General features: G+C 35.2%; 1 protein-coding gene and 1 pseudogene across 1 annotated transcript; both read left to right on the plus strand.

Annotated features, from left to right (window-relative positions):
• Nucleotides 1-3172: 3172 nt before the first annotated feature.
• On the plus strand, nucleotides 3173-7728 carry LOC104216063 (transcriptional activator FHA1). Its single transcript, XM_009766024.2, has 3 exons — nucleotides 3173-3915; nucleotides 5487-5644; nucleotides 7220-7728. Exons 1-3 carry the CDS (start codon nucleotides 3297-3299, stop codon nucleotides 7427-7429), a joined length of 987 nt encoding a protein of 328 aa, XP_009764326.1. The 5' UTR covers nucleotides 3173-3296; the 3' UTR covers nucleotides 7430-7728.
• A 3841-nt stretch (nucleotides 7729-11569) lies between these two features.
• LOC104216065 (SKP1-like protein 11) lies at nucleotides 11570-13239 on the plus strand (annotated as a pseudogene).
• The last annotated feature ends 298 nt before the right edge of the window (nucleotides 13240-13537 follow it).

A 13537-nucleotide genomic window follows, 5' to 3' on the forward strand; every position in this document is an offset into this window, starting at 1 on the left:
TTTGTATAAAATCAGATAATCAAGCCGAATATAACAGTTGAGCGACCGTGCTAGAACCACGGAACTCGGGAATGCCTAACACCTTCTCCCGGGTTAACAAAATTCCTTATCCGGATTTCTGGTGCACAGACTGTAATATGGAGTCATTCTTTTCCTCGATTCGGGATTAAAATTGGTGACTTGGTACACCCTAAATCTCCCAAGTGGCGACTCTGAAATAAATAAACCAATCCCGTTTCGATTGTCCTTTAATTGGAAAAACTCCATTGTACCCACGTGGGTGCGGAAGACTCTGAAATAAATAAACAAATCTCGTTTCGATTGTCCTTTAATTTGAAAAAAACTCCCTTGTCCCCACGCGGGTGCGGAAAAAGGAGGTGTGACAATACGTTCCAGAAATGCAGGGGATTCCATCCTAACTTTAATAGTTGATGGTCTAATAATTAATTTTCCTTGAGAACATGCAACACAAGAGAATTGCTTAAATTGAAGAATCTTCTGATTCTTCATTGCATGTCCATGTGAATTCTCAATTATTTTACGCATCATATTAGAACCAGGATGACCTAACCGGTCATGCCAAATAATAAAATTATCTTGATTAGTAAACTTCTCGTTTACTATGGCATGTGTTTCAATCCTGCTAATACTTGTGTAGTATAAGCCGGAGGAAAGAGCAGATAACATTTCAAGCACATATTTCTTACCGGATATTATTGTAGTAATATAAAGATATTCAATCTTTTCATCATTTGTAGTCTCAATATGATAGCCATTTTGGCGAATATCTTTGAAACTTAATAAGTTTCTTTGAGATTTACTACAATATAGTGCTTCATCAATAGCCAAATTTGTTCCTCCTGGTAGTAATAAATTGGCTCTTCCAGAACCTTCAATTAATCTTGTACTACCGGATATTGTATTAACATTCGCTTCTTTCATTACCAAATAAGAGAAATATCTCTTATCTTTTAAAATAGTGTGTGTTGTAGCACTATCCAGAAGACATATATCATCTTTATTAATCTTGAGTCCAACTGAAGACTGAGGAATTTTCATATTCTTCATAAAAAAACACAAATAATACATCATAAGAAATATGAAAGACAAGCGGAAAAAAACATTAAGAAATACATTAGGAATGTAGAAACTAGCAACACATGATGCATTAGGAAAATACACTCAAGAAAAATAAACTAGTTGCAAACATAAAAATAACAACTTTTATAGCTTCATTCCCCAGTAAGATGATTAGTTCTTCAGTCAATATCCTCAAAGAAGTCTCCAACTTCTAAATGAGTAATATTTGTTAGGCCTTCAAAATCATCATCTTTATATGCAAGATGTGCCTTAGAATCATATTTATTTGAGGGACCTGCTTCATCATCATTATTTTGAAAGGTCAAGTGTGCCTCCACATTATTTTCTTTTTTCTTGAGGGAGGCTTGATAAAGTTTGACAAAATGTTCTAGCGTACGACAAATACGTGCCCAATGATCTCTCATACCACATCGGTGACACATACTAGCTTTACCTTTTGAATGATTAATTTGAGAACCCTTATTGTTCTCCAATTTATCTCCACCATAATGACGATAATTGTTTCGCCCCCTGCCACGTCCACGTTTACGACCATGTCCACGACCATGATAATTATTTTGTTTTCTTTCAAACTTATCATATGTTGCTACAATATTCACTTCCGGAAATGGAGCTGACCCGGTGGGACGAGCTTCATGATTTTTCATTAATAGAGTATTATTCTGCTCAGCCACAAGTAGGCATGTGATTAACTCAGAATATTTCTTAAAACCTTTTTCACGGTATTGTTGTTGTAGCACCACATTTGAAGCGTGAAAAGTAGAAAATGTTTTTTCCAATAAGTCCTCATCTGTGATAGTGTCTCCACATAATTTTAATAGAGAACTTACTTTAAAGATAGCAGAATTATACTCACTTACGGTTTTAAAGTCTTGCAACCTTAAATGTATCCACTCATACCGAGCTTTCGGTAATACCGTAAGTTTTAGGTGGTCATATCGATCCTTCAAATTAATCCATAATTCAAGTGGATCTTTTACGGTTAAATATTCAGTTTTTAACCCTTCATGTAGATGATGACGAAGGAAAATCATGGCCTTCGCTTTATCCTGATTTGATGCTTCATTTCCTTGTATAATAGTATTTCCAAGACCTTTAGCGTCAAGGTGAATTTCAGCATCAAGAACCCATGATAAATAGTTCCTTCCGGTGATGTCAAGTGCCACAAATTCAAGTTTTGATAAATTTGACATAGTGAAAACTATCATAAAAGATGAATAAGTTAGAGAAATAATTATAATAATAAACAATTAATGAAAACAAAACGATTAAGGTAAAAGAAATGAAAATAGAGCTATATCATGTTAACAATCTACTATTTCATTTTATTCTTGCCATAAAGTAGAAATTACATACTTGTTTCATTTCACTTTATATTATTGATATATATGTGTTAGTAGAATTGAACGTGACTAACATTATTTATATGTTCCAATAAATATAAAGTAATTAAAAAATTATTGTTTGTCAATTCATTTCTCATAGTTCTTCAAAATGCCTTAAAGATATGTTTTGATCCAGGGAGTCCATGACATTAGTGCATAACTAGTTTGATGACTTTGAGGTCCTCTAAGAGTTGAGCACGGAAGGAAATAGTTATTTAATCACTTAATAAAATATGGCTCAACTTAGCTGGAGTTAAGAATAAAATTAGAACTTCGTGGTGATAACGTGTAATAAAATAAAAGTAATGCAGTAAAATGTAAATAAGAAGAGATAGAAAGAAGGGAGAAATGTTTTCTTCTTTCACTTTGGTGTATTTTTCCATTGCAATTACATGGCATTTTATAGGCATAAAAAGTAAAGATGATGGACATAAAGTAGGAAATTTAATATTTAAGTTATTCGCAACATGAACATCCAATCCAATGTAACATCTAATGTAGTATCCAAAGTAGTATCCAATGTACAAACTATTCATAACAATTAGTTGATTTGAATTCCATTTTTTTATAAACCATATATACTTGTTTGATAGTAGTTCAAACACAAAATTAACTACTTTCCAATAAATATTTTTTCTTAGTTTGTTTTTTCCACATAACCAAAAATATTTGCTAATTACCTTTTCAGGTTGTTTTTGGTTTGTATAAAAAAAAAAATTCCGGCATAAGAAAATCCCTACTAATAGGCATAGCCAAACACCTTTTACAGTCACTTTCTCAATCTCGCCGGAGAAAGGGAACTCCGATAATATGGGAAGCAGCAGCGGTAGCGACGTAGAAGCAGGATTCGCGAAGCTACAAGGCGAAGATTTCGAGTATTACATGCAAACGTACTCCATAATCCTCGGTCGGAACTCCAAAAAATCAACGGTCGACGTCGACTTATCATCACTCGGCGGCGGGATGAATATCTCCCGTCACCACGCGCGCATTTTTTACGACTTCCAACGACGCCGTTTTAACCTCGAAGTATTAGGCAAAAACGGGTGCTTCGTCGAAGGTGTACTTCACTTACCCGGTAACCCGCCGATCAAATTAGATTCACAGGACTTACTTCAGATCGGAGATAAAGAGTTTTATTTCCTCCTTCCTGTACGCAGTATCCTTGGTGGTGGGCCGCCTATTGGGCCTAAACAAAATGTGAATTATCCAGTGGCGGCCCATTATGGTGGGATAGGGAAAAAGGGGGGATTGTTTAGAGGGAGGGAGAGGGAGTATTATGATGAGGAGGAATATGATGATGATGACGATGATGATGATGGTACTGGAGGTAAAAAGATGAGGAGGTGTGATGGGGCTGAGGGTGGTGGTGGTTATGGATATGGTTCTTGTGGTTCCAGTGGAAAAGCTTCAATTTCTGGGCAATTAGGTCAGTAAGTTTTATCTGTTTTATGGTATAGATAGTAAGACCTCTCTGTGACGGCATTTCATTATAACAGACAGAGATTTGTTTTATGGTATTTAATCTTGGTTAATCATTATTTTCTTCCTAGCACATGTTAGAGGGCATTAGTTCTTTTTCTGTTTAAAATTGCACTTGTACCATGGTACTTTGCATTTGGATTTTTGTATTTTAATTCAGCTCCATTAAATTGAATTCTATGTTAACTTCTGTTTGTGGGATGATAATTGAGAATTGTGAAGTATCTGTTATGCTTGTAAATTGCTTAACACTAAAAAAGTCATCTTTTTGTTAGTGTATTGAGATTTTGGTATTCGATTGAACTACATTGAATTGAAATATATTTAACTTCTGTTTGTGGGAATGATAATTGAGGATTATGAAGGTTCTATTGTGCTCGTGAAGTACTAAGTTGTAAAAAGGTCATCTTTTGTTTAGTGTAAGGAGTTATTGACATTTCCACCGTGGAATACAGGTGTTTCCCTGAACAACTTTGTGTACAGAGATGCTTTTGCTCTGTTGAATTACTCTTTTGTCAATGACTGCAAGTGTAGAAGATTATATTTTATTTTCTTTTAAACCAGTTTGACCAGAATTCGCTCCGTAAACAGCAATGGTTTAGTTCCATGGCTTTAGCTCCTGCTGACAAATGCTCAAAGTGTGTACAGATTAAGATTCTGTTGTAGACTCTTTTTACAGCGCTTCGAGAGGCACAAAACGATTCAGCATGGCTTTGGACAGGTTTTGTGCTTAAATTAGTATTCAAAAACTGCTTCCCTGTGAAACGTACAAGTCATTTGTTCGACCTTTCCGTAAACTCGTTCCTTGAAATTAACCAAAGCATAAAAGTGGCTTGCTAAGACGGAAGCACCTCAGTCACCTCTAATGCCTACATGCGTAGAATATTTGATGCATAATCCACCTGGAATTTGGAAATCCTCTCTCTTACAATCTTCAAGCTTCAGGGATAGAAACTTCGTCGCGGATCATGTAACAGTAATTCATTTTTTTCTTTTGCCTTCTCTTTCCAGTAACCCCTCTGGTGATTGGTTTTCGTTTAGTGTTATTGTGTTGGACTCAATGGCTGTTTTGATTGTCCCAGACATATAAGCTGTCTTGCAACATTGGCTGTTTTAACTTGGGACTGAGGCATAGTCGTTTGACTGACAGTTATTTTCCATTTTGAGGTGTTTAAAGCATTGCTTGAACCCTACATATGCAGTGCGAATGATATCCGCGGCAGATTAGTAAATTCTTAAACATGGTTCTGACTTGTATGTTCTAATGATGTCATTAGGAAGAACGGCGGAAGTCTTAAAAAACTTTTTGTGATATTTAAGAATCATTGTACATATATTTAGGACATGATATGGGTACAAAATTTCATTTTTCTCCCCTTTGTATCCTGTACATTTCTATTCCAGTACCGGATTAGTCTTCCTTAAATGATTTACAAACTATAATTGTCAAGCATATATACTCAAAATCTGTTGGAAAAATCTGAAGTATGGAAGTTGTTTGGCTGAAACATGTTGCAGATAAGAAGACAGATGGAAGATTGCGTGTTGACAGAGATGCTGACAATCAGCAGCTCATGCAGTTAGAAGAAAAGGATGTCGTGTCATCTGTAGCTAATGTGCTTTCTGATCTCTGTGGTCCAGGAGAATGGATGCCAATGGAGAAGCTTCATGCTGAGGTAACTTTTGAAGCTATTTATCATATTATACAGAGACCAAAATTTTATTTGTCAAGCAAAGACTAAACTGTATGTCTATGTAAACAAACGAAAGAGGGAAAATTTTTTGCTGCTTTATTTGTCCCTCATTTTTTTCCGCCCTGAATTATCAGAACATGAAGTTAAATTTAGGTCAATGAAGTAATGTGAAAGCAGGACTGCCCACTCTCCTCCTTTGTGAGCTTCTTTTGCCCCTGAATACAATTTCGGTGCATAAGGTGGAACTTCCATTTTACATTCTCTGTTGTTTTTCCCGAATGCTAGAATAGCAGTATGAGTACATCTTCCTTGTCTTAATATTTTGGGCATAGAGAGTACTGGTTAGGTGTTAGGTATTTTGTCTTGCCATGAAGTTACCTCAGGTTTGTAAATTTATACAGTTCACCTTAATTTTCATCTGACAATAGTGGATATTTATCACACTTTCGGATCAATCTTTTGTGACTTGACAAGGCTTAAATCTGTCATTTCTTGATATTTCCTAACACCAATGCCTTTTCGTGGTGAATTTTTTTAGAAAAGAGCTTCTCCTGCCTGGTAAGGCTATGAAATTCTCCAGCTTCAAGTTTGATTGAAATAAGCTGGATGCTTTCCTACTTCTGTCATATGTACTCCTTTCCCTTTCGTCCCACTCCATATTTTCCTTTCTTTTTTTGGTTTTGGAAGGGTGGACTGGTTTTTTGTGTTTATTCAGAGGACGAGAAGGGGTAGATACGCCCTGGTTGACTTTTTCTCTTCATCCTCTTGATATTCACGTGGCTACTTCTTTCATTATCTTTTCTGTTGATTTTCTTATCATCCACTTGAAATTTAAGTGGCTATCTCTTTCATTATCTCTCTGTTGATTTTCTATTTCTTTCATTATCTTTTCTGTTTTCTCTCTGCTGCTCCCTGATCACCTCTCTCCGGAATATCAATGACCTTAACGGTAGGAGTTAATCTGACATTAATCTATCCAATAGAAAATAGAGATTCGTATATGATTCTATTTCAGAAATTTGTCATCTTTTAGGTACCCTTGAGTGAGGTTTCAGTTTTCTTTAATTAGTTCTTCTGAATACCTGAAGAACAGATCTTATACATAGCTCTTGTGTCAAGTAAACTGCTGATTCTGTACCCGCTTTTTTTTTTCCTGTGTCGCGCGCACACTGCAGACCAGTTTAAACAATAGATCTTTTTCAGCTATCAATTAAAAAAAGAAGAAATTTGTGGACTGTGGTTATATGCTTTCATTCTTGTTTTATGCTGTTTCATTATGAAGGGCCTCGGGTGGGTCTGGAAGAACATATCTTCATGTCATGTGAAGTGACGGTTCTCAAGCGCAAATCTAATATTGACAGTCTTGTCTCATCTAAAATGGATCCAAAACGATACTCTTTTATCTTAACTTTAGTGTATGAGATACTATTACTGCTTAATTTCTCATTGTAGTATTTGGATAATTCCTTCCCCGTTTCTGAGTCGTAGGCAGTAGAATTTATCTGTCTTTGTTTGAGAATTGGACTTTTTGCTGATAGCCAGCTGCTGTATTTACAGTTGGTTGAACACTATGGCAATACGTGGCACCATAGTCGTGTGAGGAGATATCTGACATCAGAGGACTATCCCAGCCCAGAAGCCAAAACGAAGCCATGGTATGGATTGTTGATGCTGTTAAGGAAATATCCAGAGCATTTTGTCATCAATACGCGGTCCAAGGGACGGGTGACTTTGGAGTTTGTTTCTCTTGTCTCACTGATTTCTTGAGAACTAGTAACAATTTTTAGCCGTGAAGTTGTAATTGAGCTTCAAGTCAATAGTGTGAAACATGTGGCCTGAAACACTTTCCATCTAGCATCTTTTGCCTCTATTGGGATTTGAACTCTGGTCTTCCATTGTCCATTCCAGCTTTATGGAACGGTTAGTCACACGCTCGAGTGCTCAAACGTTAATGATATGTACTTCCTTTAGGTCTCAAATATTTACCTTTTCCAGCCCATTTTGTGGTTGTGTTCTACTTTACAAGATGAAATTATCTCCAAAATATCTCAATAACTTTTGCCCCGTAAGCATTTTTCACTTTCTATGCTTATTCAAAACTCGCTGTTGTTCCTGTGTTTCTTTTCATTTTTCATTGAGCCGAGGGCCTCCGAAAACAGCTTCTCTACCTCCACGAGGTAGTGGTAAGGTCTGCGTACATACTACCTTTCCAGATCCCACTTATGGGATTTCACTGGGTATATTCTATTTGTTGTATGTTTATTCAAATCAATACCGAAACAATTGAAGGATATATCTATTACTTATAATTATTAACTTGAGCTATATTTGCGTAGACTTGTACAAGTTCCTTCTTTTCAACGCAAGTCGTTGTAAAATACATGTTTTTTATTCTTGTTTCACTCTGCAAATGTAGTAACACGGTCATTAGAGATTGAGACAGTAATTGTTATCTTGTTTCACTCTGCTAATGATAGTATATAAAGAAGGGCAGTATTGGCTATAATTGATTTTGATTCGAAAAATCGCTTCAATTCACATTTCACACTACGCCAATTTCTTTCTATAGAGAATCTTTCGATGGAGAACAGTGTACTCCAAATACATTGGACCACTGATCTTCAAATAACGAATATTAGCCAAAATATAATAATTATTGAAAGTAGATGGGTGCAAAGTTTCCTGCAATTGACCTGGCATATGGCAACTACAAGCAAAGAAAAATAATTCTATATTATACTAGTTATATTAGTACTAATTAATTGGTGAAAACTAAGAAGAAATCAACAAATAAATATCGGGGCTTTTGTTCAATATTTCTCAATAGGAAAATGACACTGCCGCTCCTAAAATAATAGCCGAAAAAATATATATTTTTTGTATATACATTATATTCTGTATGTTACATACAAAAGTTATACAAATTTTATATACTTTTTCGGCTACCGAATATAAATAGTTTCTGGCACATGCTAAAAGTGATTAGGGATTTTTACCTTCCTATACCATATATGAAACCTTAGTACCCTCAATGTTTAAGGTTTGTGTTTATTACATTTCAGCATACCAAATTACCATTTATATACCATAATTAATTTAGAGGTATAATTAATTGGCAGTTTCTTACTCCTTAATTAAAGGTGTCCATATATCCCACGTTTCTCTCTCCCCTTAATTACTAAGATCTGACCAGCCCGTTTTCCCCCTCCCATTTCTTTCTCTTCTCCGTTTCTATTTCTCGTTTCTTTCTTATTCTACTCTGTTTTGCTTTTTAATCCATTTTTATAAACATAAAAAGTATACTAAATAAGTTGTTGGTTAGGTGATGAATCTCATTTTAGCTAGTAATTCATGTAATAATTGCTAAAATTGTAGTAGCTAAATGAAGCTATTTTGCCAGCATAAGTTGACGGAAGCTGTGTTGATTTGATAGCTGTACACAGTACACTTGTGGGTGGTTCTTCAATTACCGGAAAAAAATATCGAAGAGTACATGGTCAGCACCACCGTCGCTGCTCCTTTTTACCATCGCTATTGGAGATTTCAGAAGGTGTGTTGCTTGTGGTAGACTTGTAGGTAGTCGTCCGATTGCCAGAAAAGTTACCGGAGTCGGAAAAGTTCAATGTACCAATCCAATAAATGGTGACGATTTTTGTAGATGAAGAGCAAATTTTGTTGTCAATATTTTTTTTTCACATAAGTTTGTAGTTTAATTGTAGTATAAATGTAGTAATTTTGTAGAAATTGTAGATAAATTGTAGAAAAATTAGAAAAATTGTAGACTGTTTTTTGCAGAAGATTTTGTAGAAGCTTTAGTCGTTTTGGATTTGTGAAAACAGAAAACAATGCATCTACAAACATAATACAAATAATCTACAATTTATCTACAAGATATCTACAAACTGGATACATTGAATTTTAATATCCCAATTCTCATTTCAATTGTAGCATAATTGACTTTTTCGACATAATTGTAGAAGATTTGTAGAAGTTTTAGTCTTCCCAATCTACAATTTATCTACAATTTCTGGAAATATGTCTTCTTCTTCTTCTTCTTCTTCTTCTTCTTCTTCGAGTTTCAATCTGAAATTCAGTCAAAACCAAGTCTAATCTTCACCAAAACTCCTCAAAATTGAGATATAAACTCCTAAACTTATTCCGAATTATTTACAATAACACCCAATCCAAACAAATAATGATTTTTGAAAACCCAAATTTGAATTCAAAGCTTTCAAGCTTTTTAATGGCTATCAATGGTGGAAAATATATGGAAGAACAGATTTTTTCAACTTTGAGTTGTTGAAACTCGAAAATTTGAATTGTTCGTTCTTTTTTTTCTCGAGAATTTGAATTGTAGTTCTGGAGAAAAATACACAGATGAGAAATCTCCTTTCCCTTTTTAAAAATTGAATTTAATGTATAATCAATTAACACAAAGATTCTCTCCTTAATTTTAGCGTGTTTTAGGGAATATTCTGCCCTTTTAATGCCTAATAGTCGAATGGTATATAAATTGTAGTTAAAGTATGGACTGGACGAGTAATTAACAAACTATGCACATTTAGGGTAATAAGAAAAATCCCAAGTGATAATACCCCGTTCTCAATTAACTTGGCCCATATGGTCTCAAACTGTAGGCCCATTACCACTTATCCCCTCAATGTAAAACTGAACAAACCCAAATGACCGATTATCTCTAGAGAAGGTTTTAGAGGAGCTGAGCTTGAGCAAACAGGAGATTAGGGTTTTGTGTACTCCATCATTTGCCTCTGACCAACGACGATGATTTACGACGTTAATTCTCCGCTTTTCCGCTCCTTCCTCAGCCAGAAAGGAGGCGCCTCCGACAAAAGGTACATTTTAATTTTCTCGTTAACCTTAAATTCATCAATGTTTTATGCTTTTTATTCGCATTTTCTCTAAAATGGAAGACTTCTTGTCCAAACTAGCGAGCGTTATATTTCATGCCAGTTCCTTTTGCTTGTTTCCTTTTATGGTGTGCTATGGGCAAACTTTGCATAAATTTTATATATAAATATCTCAATTAGCTCAGCTCTGCTGTATGGCAGTGATGAGTTGTTTCAAGTGTTTAACCAGTAGAAAATGTGCTAGCTAGGCAATTTTGTGAATGTTTTCGTATTCACAACAATATGATGCAGTCAACATTTTTTTCGTTTTCACAAATATTCAGTGGAGAAACATATTTGATTATGGCTTGTTTTACGGCCTACCTTAGTTGGTGTTAAGAAGCTGAAGCATTCTCAGCCGAAATGATGAGGGATATTCCTACAGAATTTCATGTACCTGATGTCGAAGAATCTCATGATGTCTAACTGGATACATCTCTGTTCGCTCTGCTTTATTGCATGACAGTGATGAGTTATTAAGTGTTTGACCAGTAGAAAATATGTTTGACAGGAAATTGTGTGAATGTTCTTTCATATTCACAACTATATGATGCCCTGACTATTATTTTCATGCTTTGTCAATATACTTCCTTGTAACTGCTAAGTGTTTGTAAGACTGAAATTTTGATTCAGCTTCAGAAATAAAGCAATGAGAAAACATGTTTGATTGTGGCTTATTTGGTGGCCTATTCAGTTGGTATTAATGTTCTTAAGAAGCTGAAGCAATCCCAATCAAGATGATGAGAGATTTTCTTACTAAATGTCATTTATTTGAGCACAAAGCATCTCATGATTGGTTTTAACATGATTTTGGATCTAATGTTGATCTGTAAATATTATCGTTAGGCGAGCTGCTGCTTGTGGCAACTCAGTTCCTCAATTATTAAAATATCAGATAGTGTCTAAGATGGCATATAGTGCTTCTAATGGGTTTTTAGTGCAGTGAAAGAATATAGAAGCTTTTGTAAATGGTATTTTCTTTTCTTTAGGGATAAAAAGAATGGTCTTTTCTTTTCTGAATGTTCTCGTTACTCAAGCTGCTGCTTGTGGCAAGTCAGCTCTTCAATTATTAAAACATTCAGATGAAGTGTCTCAGATGGTTTATAGTGCTTGTTAATGGGCTTTACGTGCAACAAAAGAATTATTATGAAATTTCCTTAATGTTTTTTTTTCTTTCCTATTGTTCTTGTTAGTCAAGCTGCTTCTTGTGGAGATCTCCAATTATCAAAACCATTAGGGAATCCTGAAGATTGCTTGTTGAGCTCGTTAATGAGTTTTAAGTGCAACAAGAGAATTGTCGAGGTCTTTCATAAGTGGCTCTTTGTTTGGTGCTCCATCTCCTATCTTTATTTAGTGTAGTTTTTATGTCAACTTGGTGTGGTTCCGTCCCTCACCCCAAACTAGGGGAGATCCCTTCCTTGGCACGTCGTCATAGTCAAGGCCATTTCACTTGTTTGCAATTTTGTATTATATATATATATATATATATATATATATATATATATATATATATATATATATATATATATATATATTCCCTGTAAACTTCCATCAAATTATAGGGTTAAAATTTGATGATATCAGGTTATAATTTATAAAACCTTCATCTTTTAGGCTCTTGTAGTTATTTCCTTATGTCTTTTCGTCATGTTCACTCTGGTCTCTCCATGGTGAATACTCTGATGTGTCTGCACATTTTAATGCTAACTGCATGTTGATCTTGATATAACGGCAGCGCCTCTAATACTTTGTCTAATTGTCTAGGAAAACTGAAGAGCAGAGGCCCAAGGAACAGAGGCCAAAAGCAAGTGATAACAAGCCTGTTATGAATGAGTGAGAGTTGCCAGATGTGAACTTATTTAGATTATTTGAAATGTTGTTAAGCAACTCTTTTAAAGATGTTGAGCACGCAATTGTCATTTGAATAGATCTATCTCTTAAGTTTTTTGATCATTGACTTCTATTGGTCTTAATCTATACAAGCTTTTAAGTATGCTGCCTTTGCGTTTTCTTTACTTTTTTTTCAAGGGTTTCTCTTCCTCTCAATTCCTCCGTGGCATCGTCATCAGCAACAACTACTGAGCAGAATATTCTGATCTTGAAATCATCCGGCGGTGATGAATTTGAGATGAAAGAATCTATCGCTGTTCAATCCGTAACCATCAAAAACATGGTGGAAGATGGTTACAGCATAATCCCACTCCTAAATGTCAATACCTGAACCCTAACCAAAATTATCGAGTACATGAAGAAGCACAGTGATGACAAGATGAATCTGAATGAAGAAGATATCAAAAACTTTGAGAAGAAGGATCTGAATGAAAAAGATATCAAAAATTTCGACAAGGAATTCGTGAACACTAGCTTCAAATACCTGTTTGAAGTTCTATTTGCTGCTAATTACCTTAACATTAAGGGCTTATTTGAGTTTTTATGTGAGACGATTGCTGATAGAATTAAGAACAAGTCGGTGAAGGTTGTTAGGAAGATATTTAATGTCACAAATGATTACACCGAAGAGGAAGAGGCAAAGGTTTATGAGGAAAATAAGTGGGCCTTTGAAGGAGAACGTGACAAACCTGTTGATTAGTTTGTGTTTGTGATCTTTGGGGGTAGTAATTAGTTTCTGGAAACATATCTGGTGGTTATGGTATCTAGTTAAGTGTTATGTAGTTCAGTTCTGACAAATGGTATATATAATTCTCTAACAAATAGAAGAGTGCTAGCAAAAATGTAAACGAGCGTTGTATCGCATGCCAGCTCCTTTTGCTTGTTTCCTTTTTGGTGCGCTACAGTGATGAGTTGTTAAGTGTTTAACAAGCAGAGGAATGTTTGACAGGCTATTATGTGAATGTTTTCGTATTAACTATACGATGCCCAAGAAATATCGGGAGAGATGATCAGGTAGGACATGACGAGACTTCAGAATTCCGTGGACATGACCTTTGATAGGAAGGTGTAGAGGTCG

This window comes from Nicotiana sylvestris, chromosome 6 (assembly GCF_000393655.2).
Source record: "Nicotiana sylvestris chromosome 6, ASM39365v2, whole genome shotgun sequence".
NCBI lineage: Eukaryota > Viridiplantae > Streptophyta > Magnoliopsida > Solanales > Solanaceae > Nicotiana > Nicotiana sylvestris.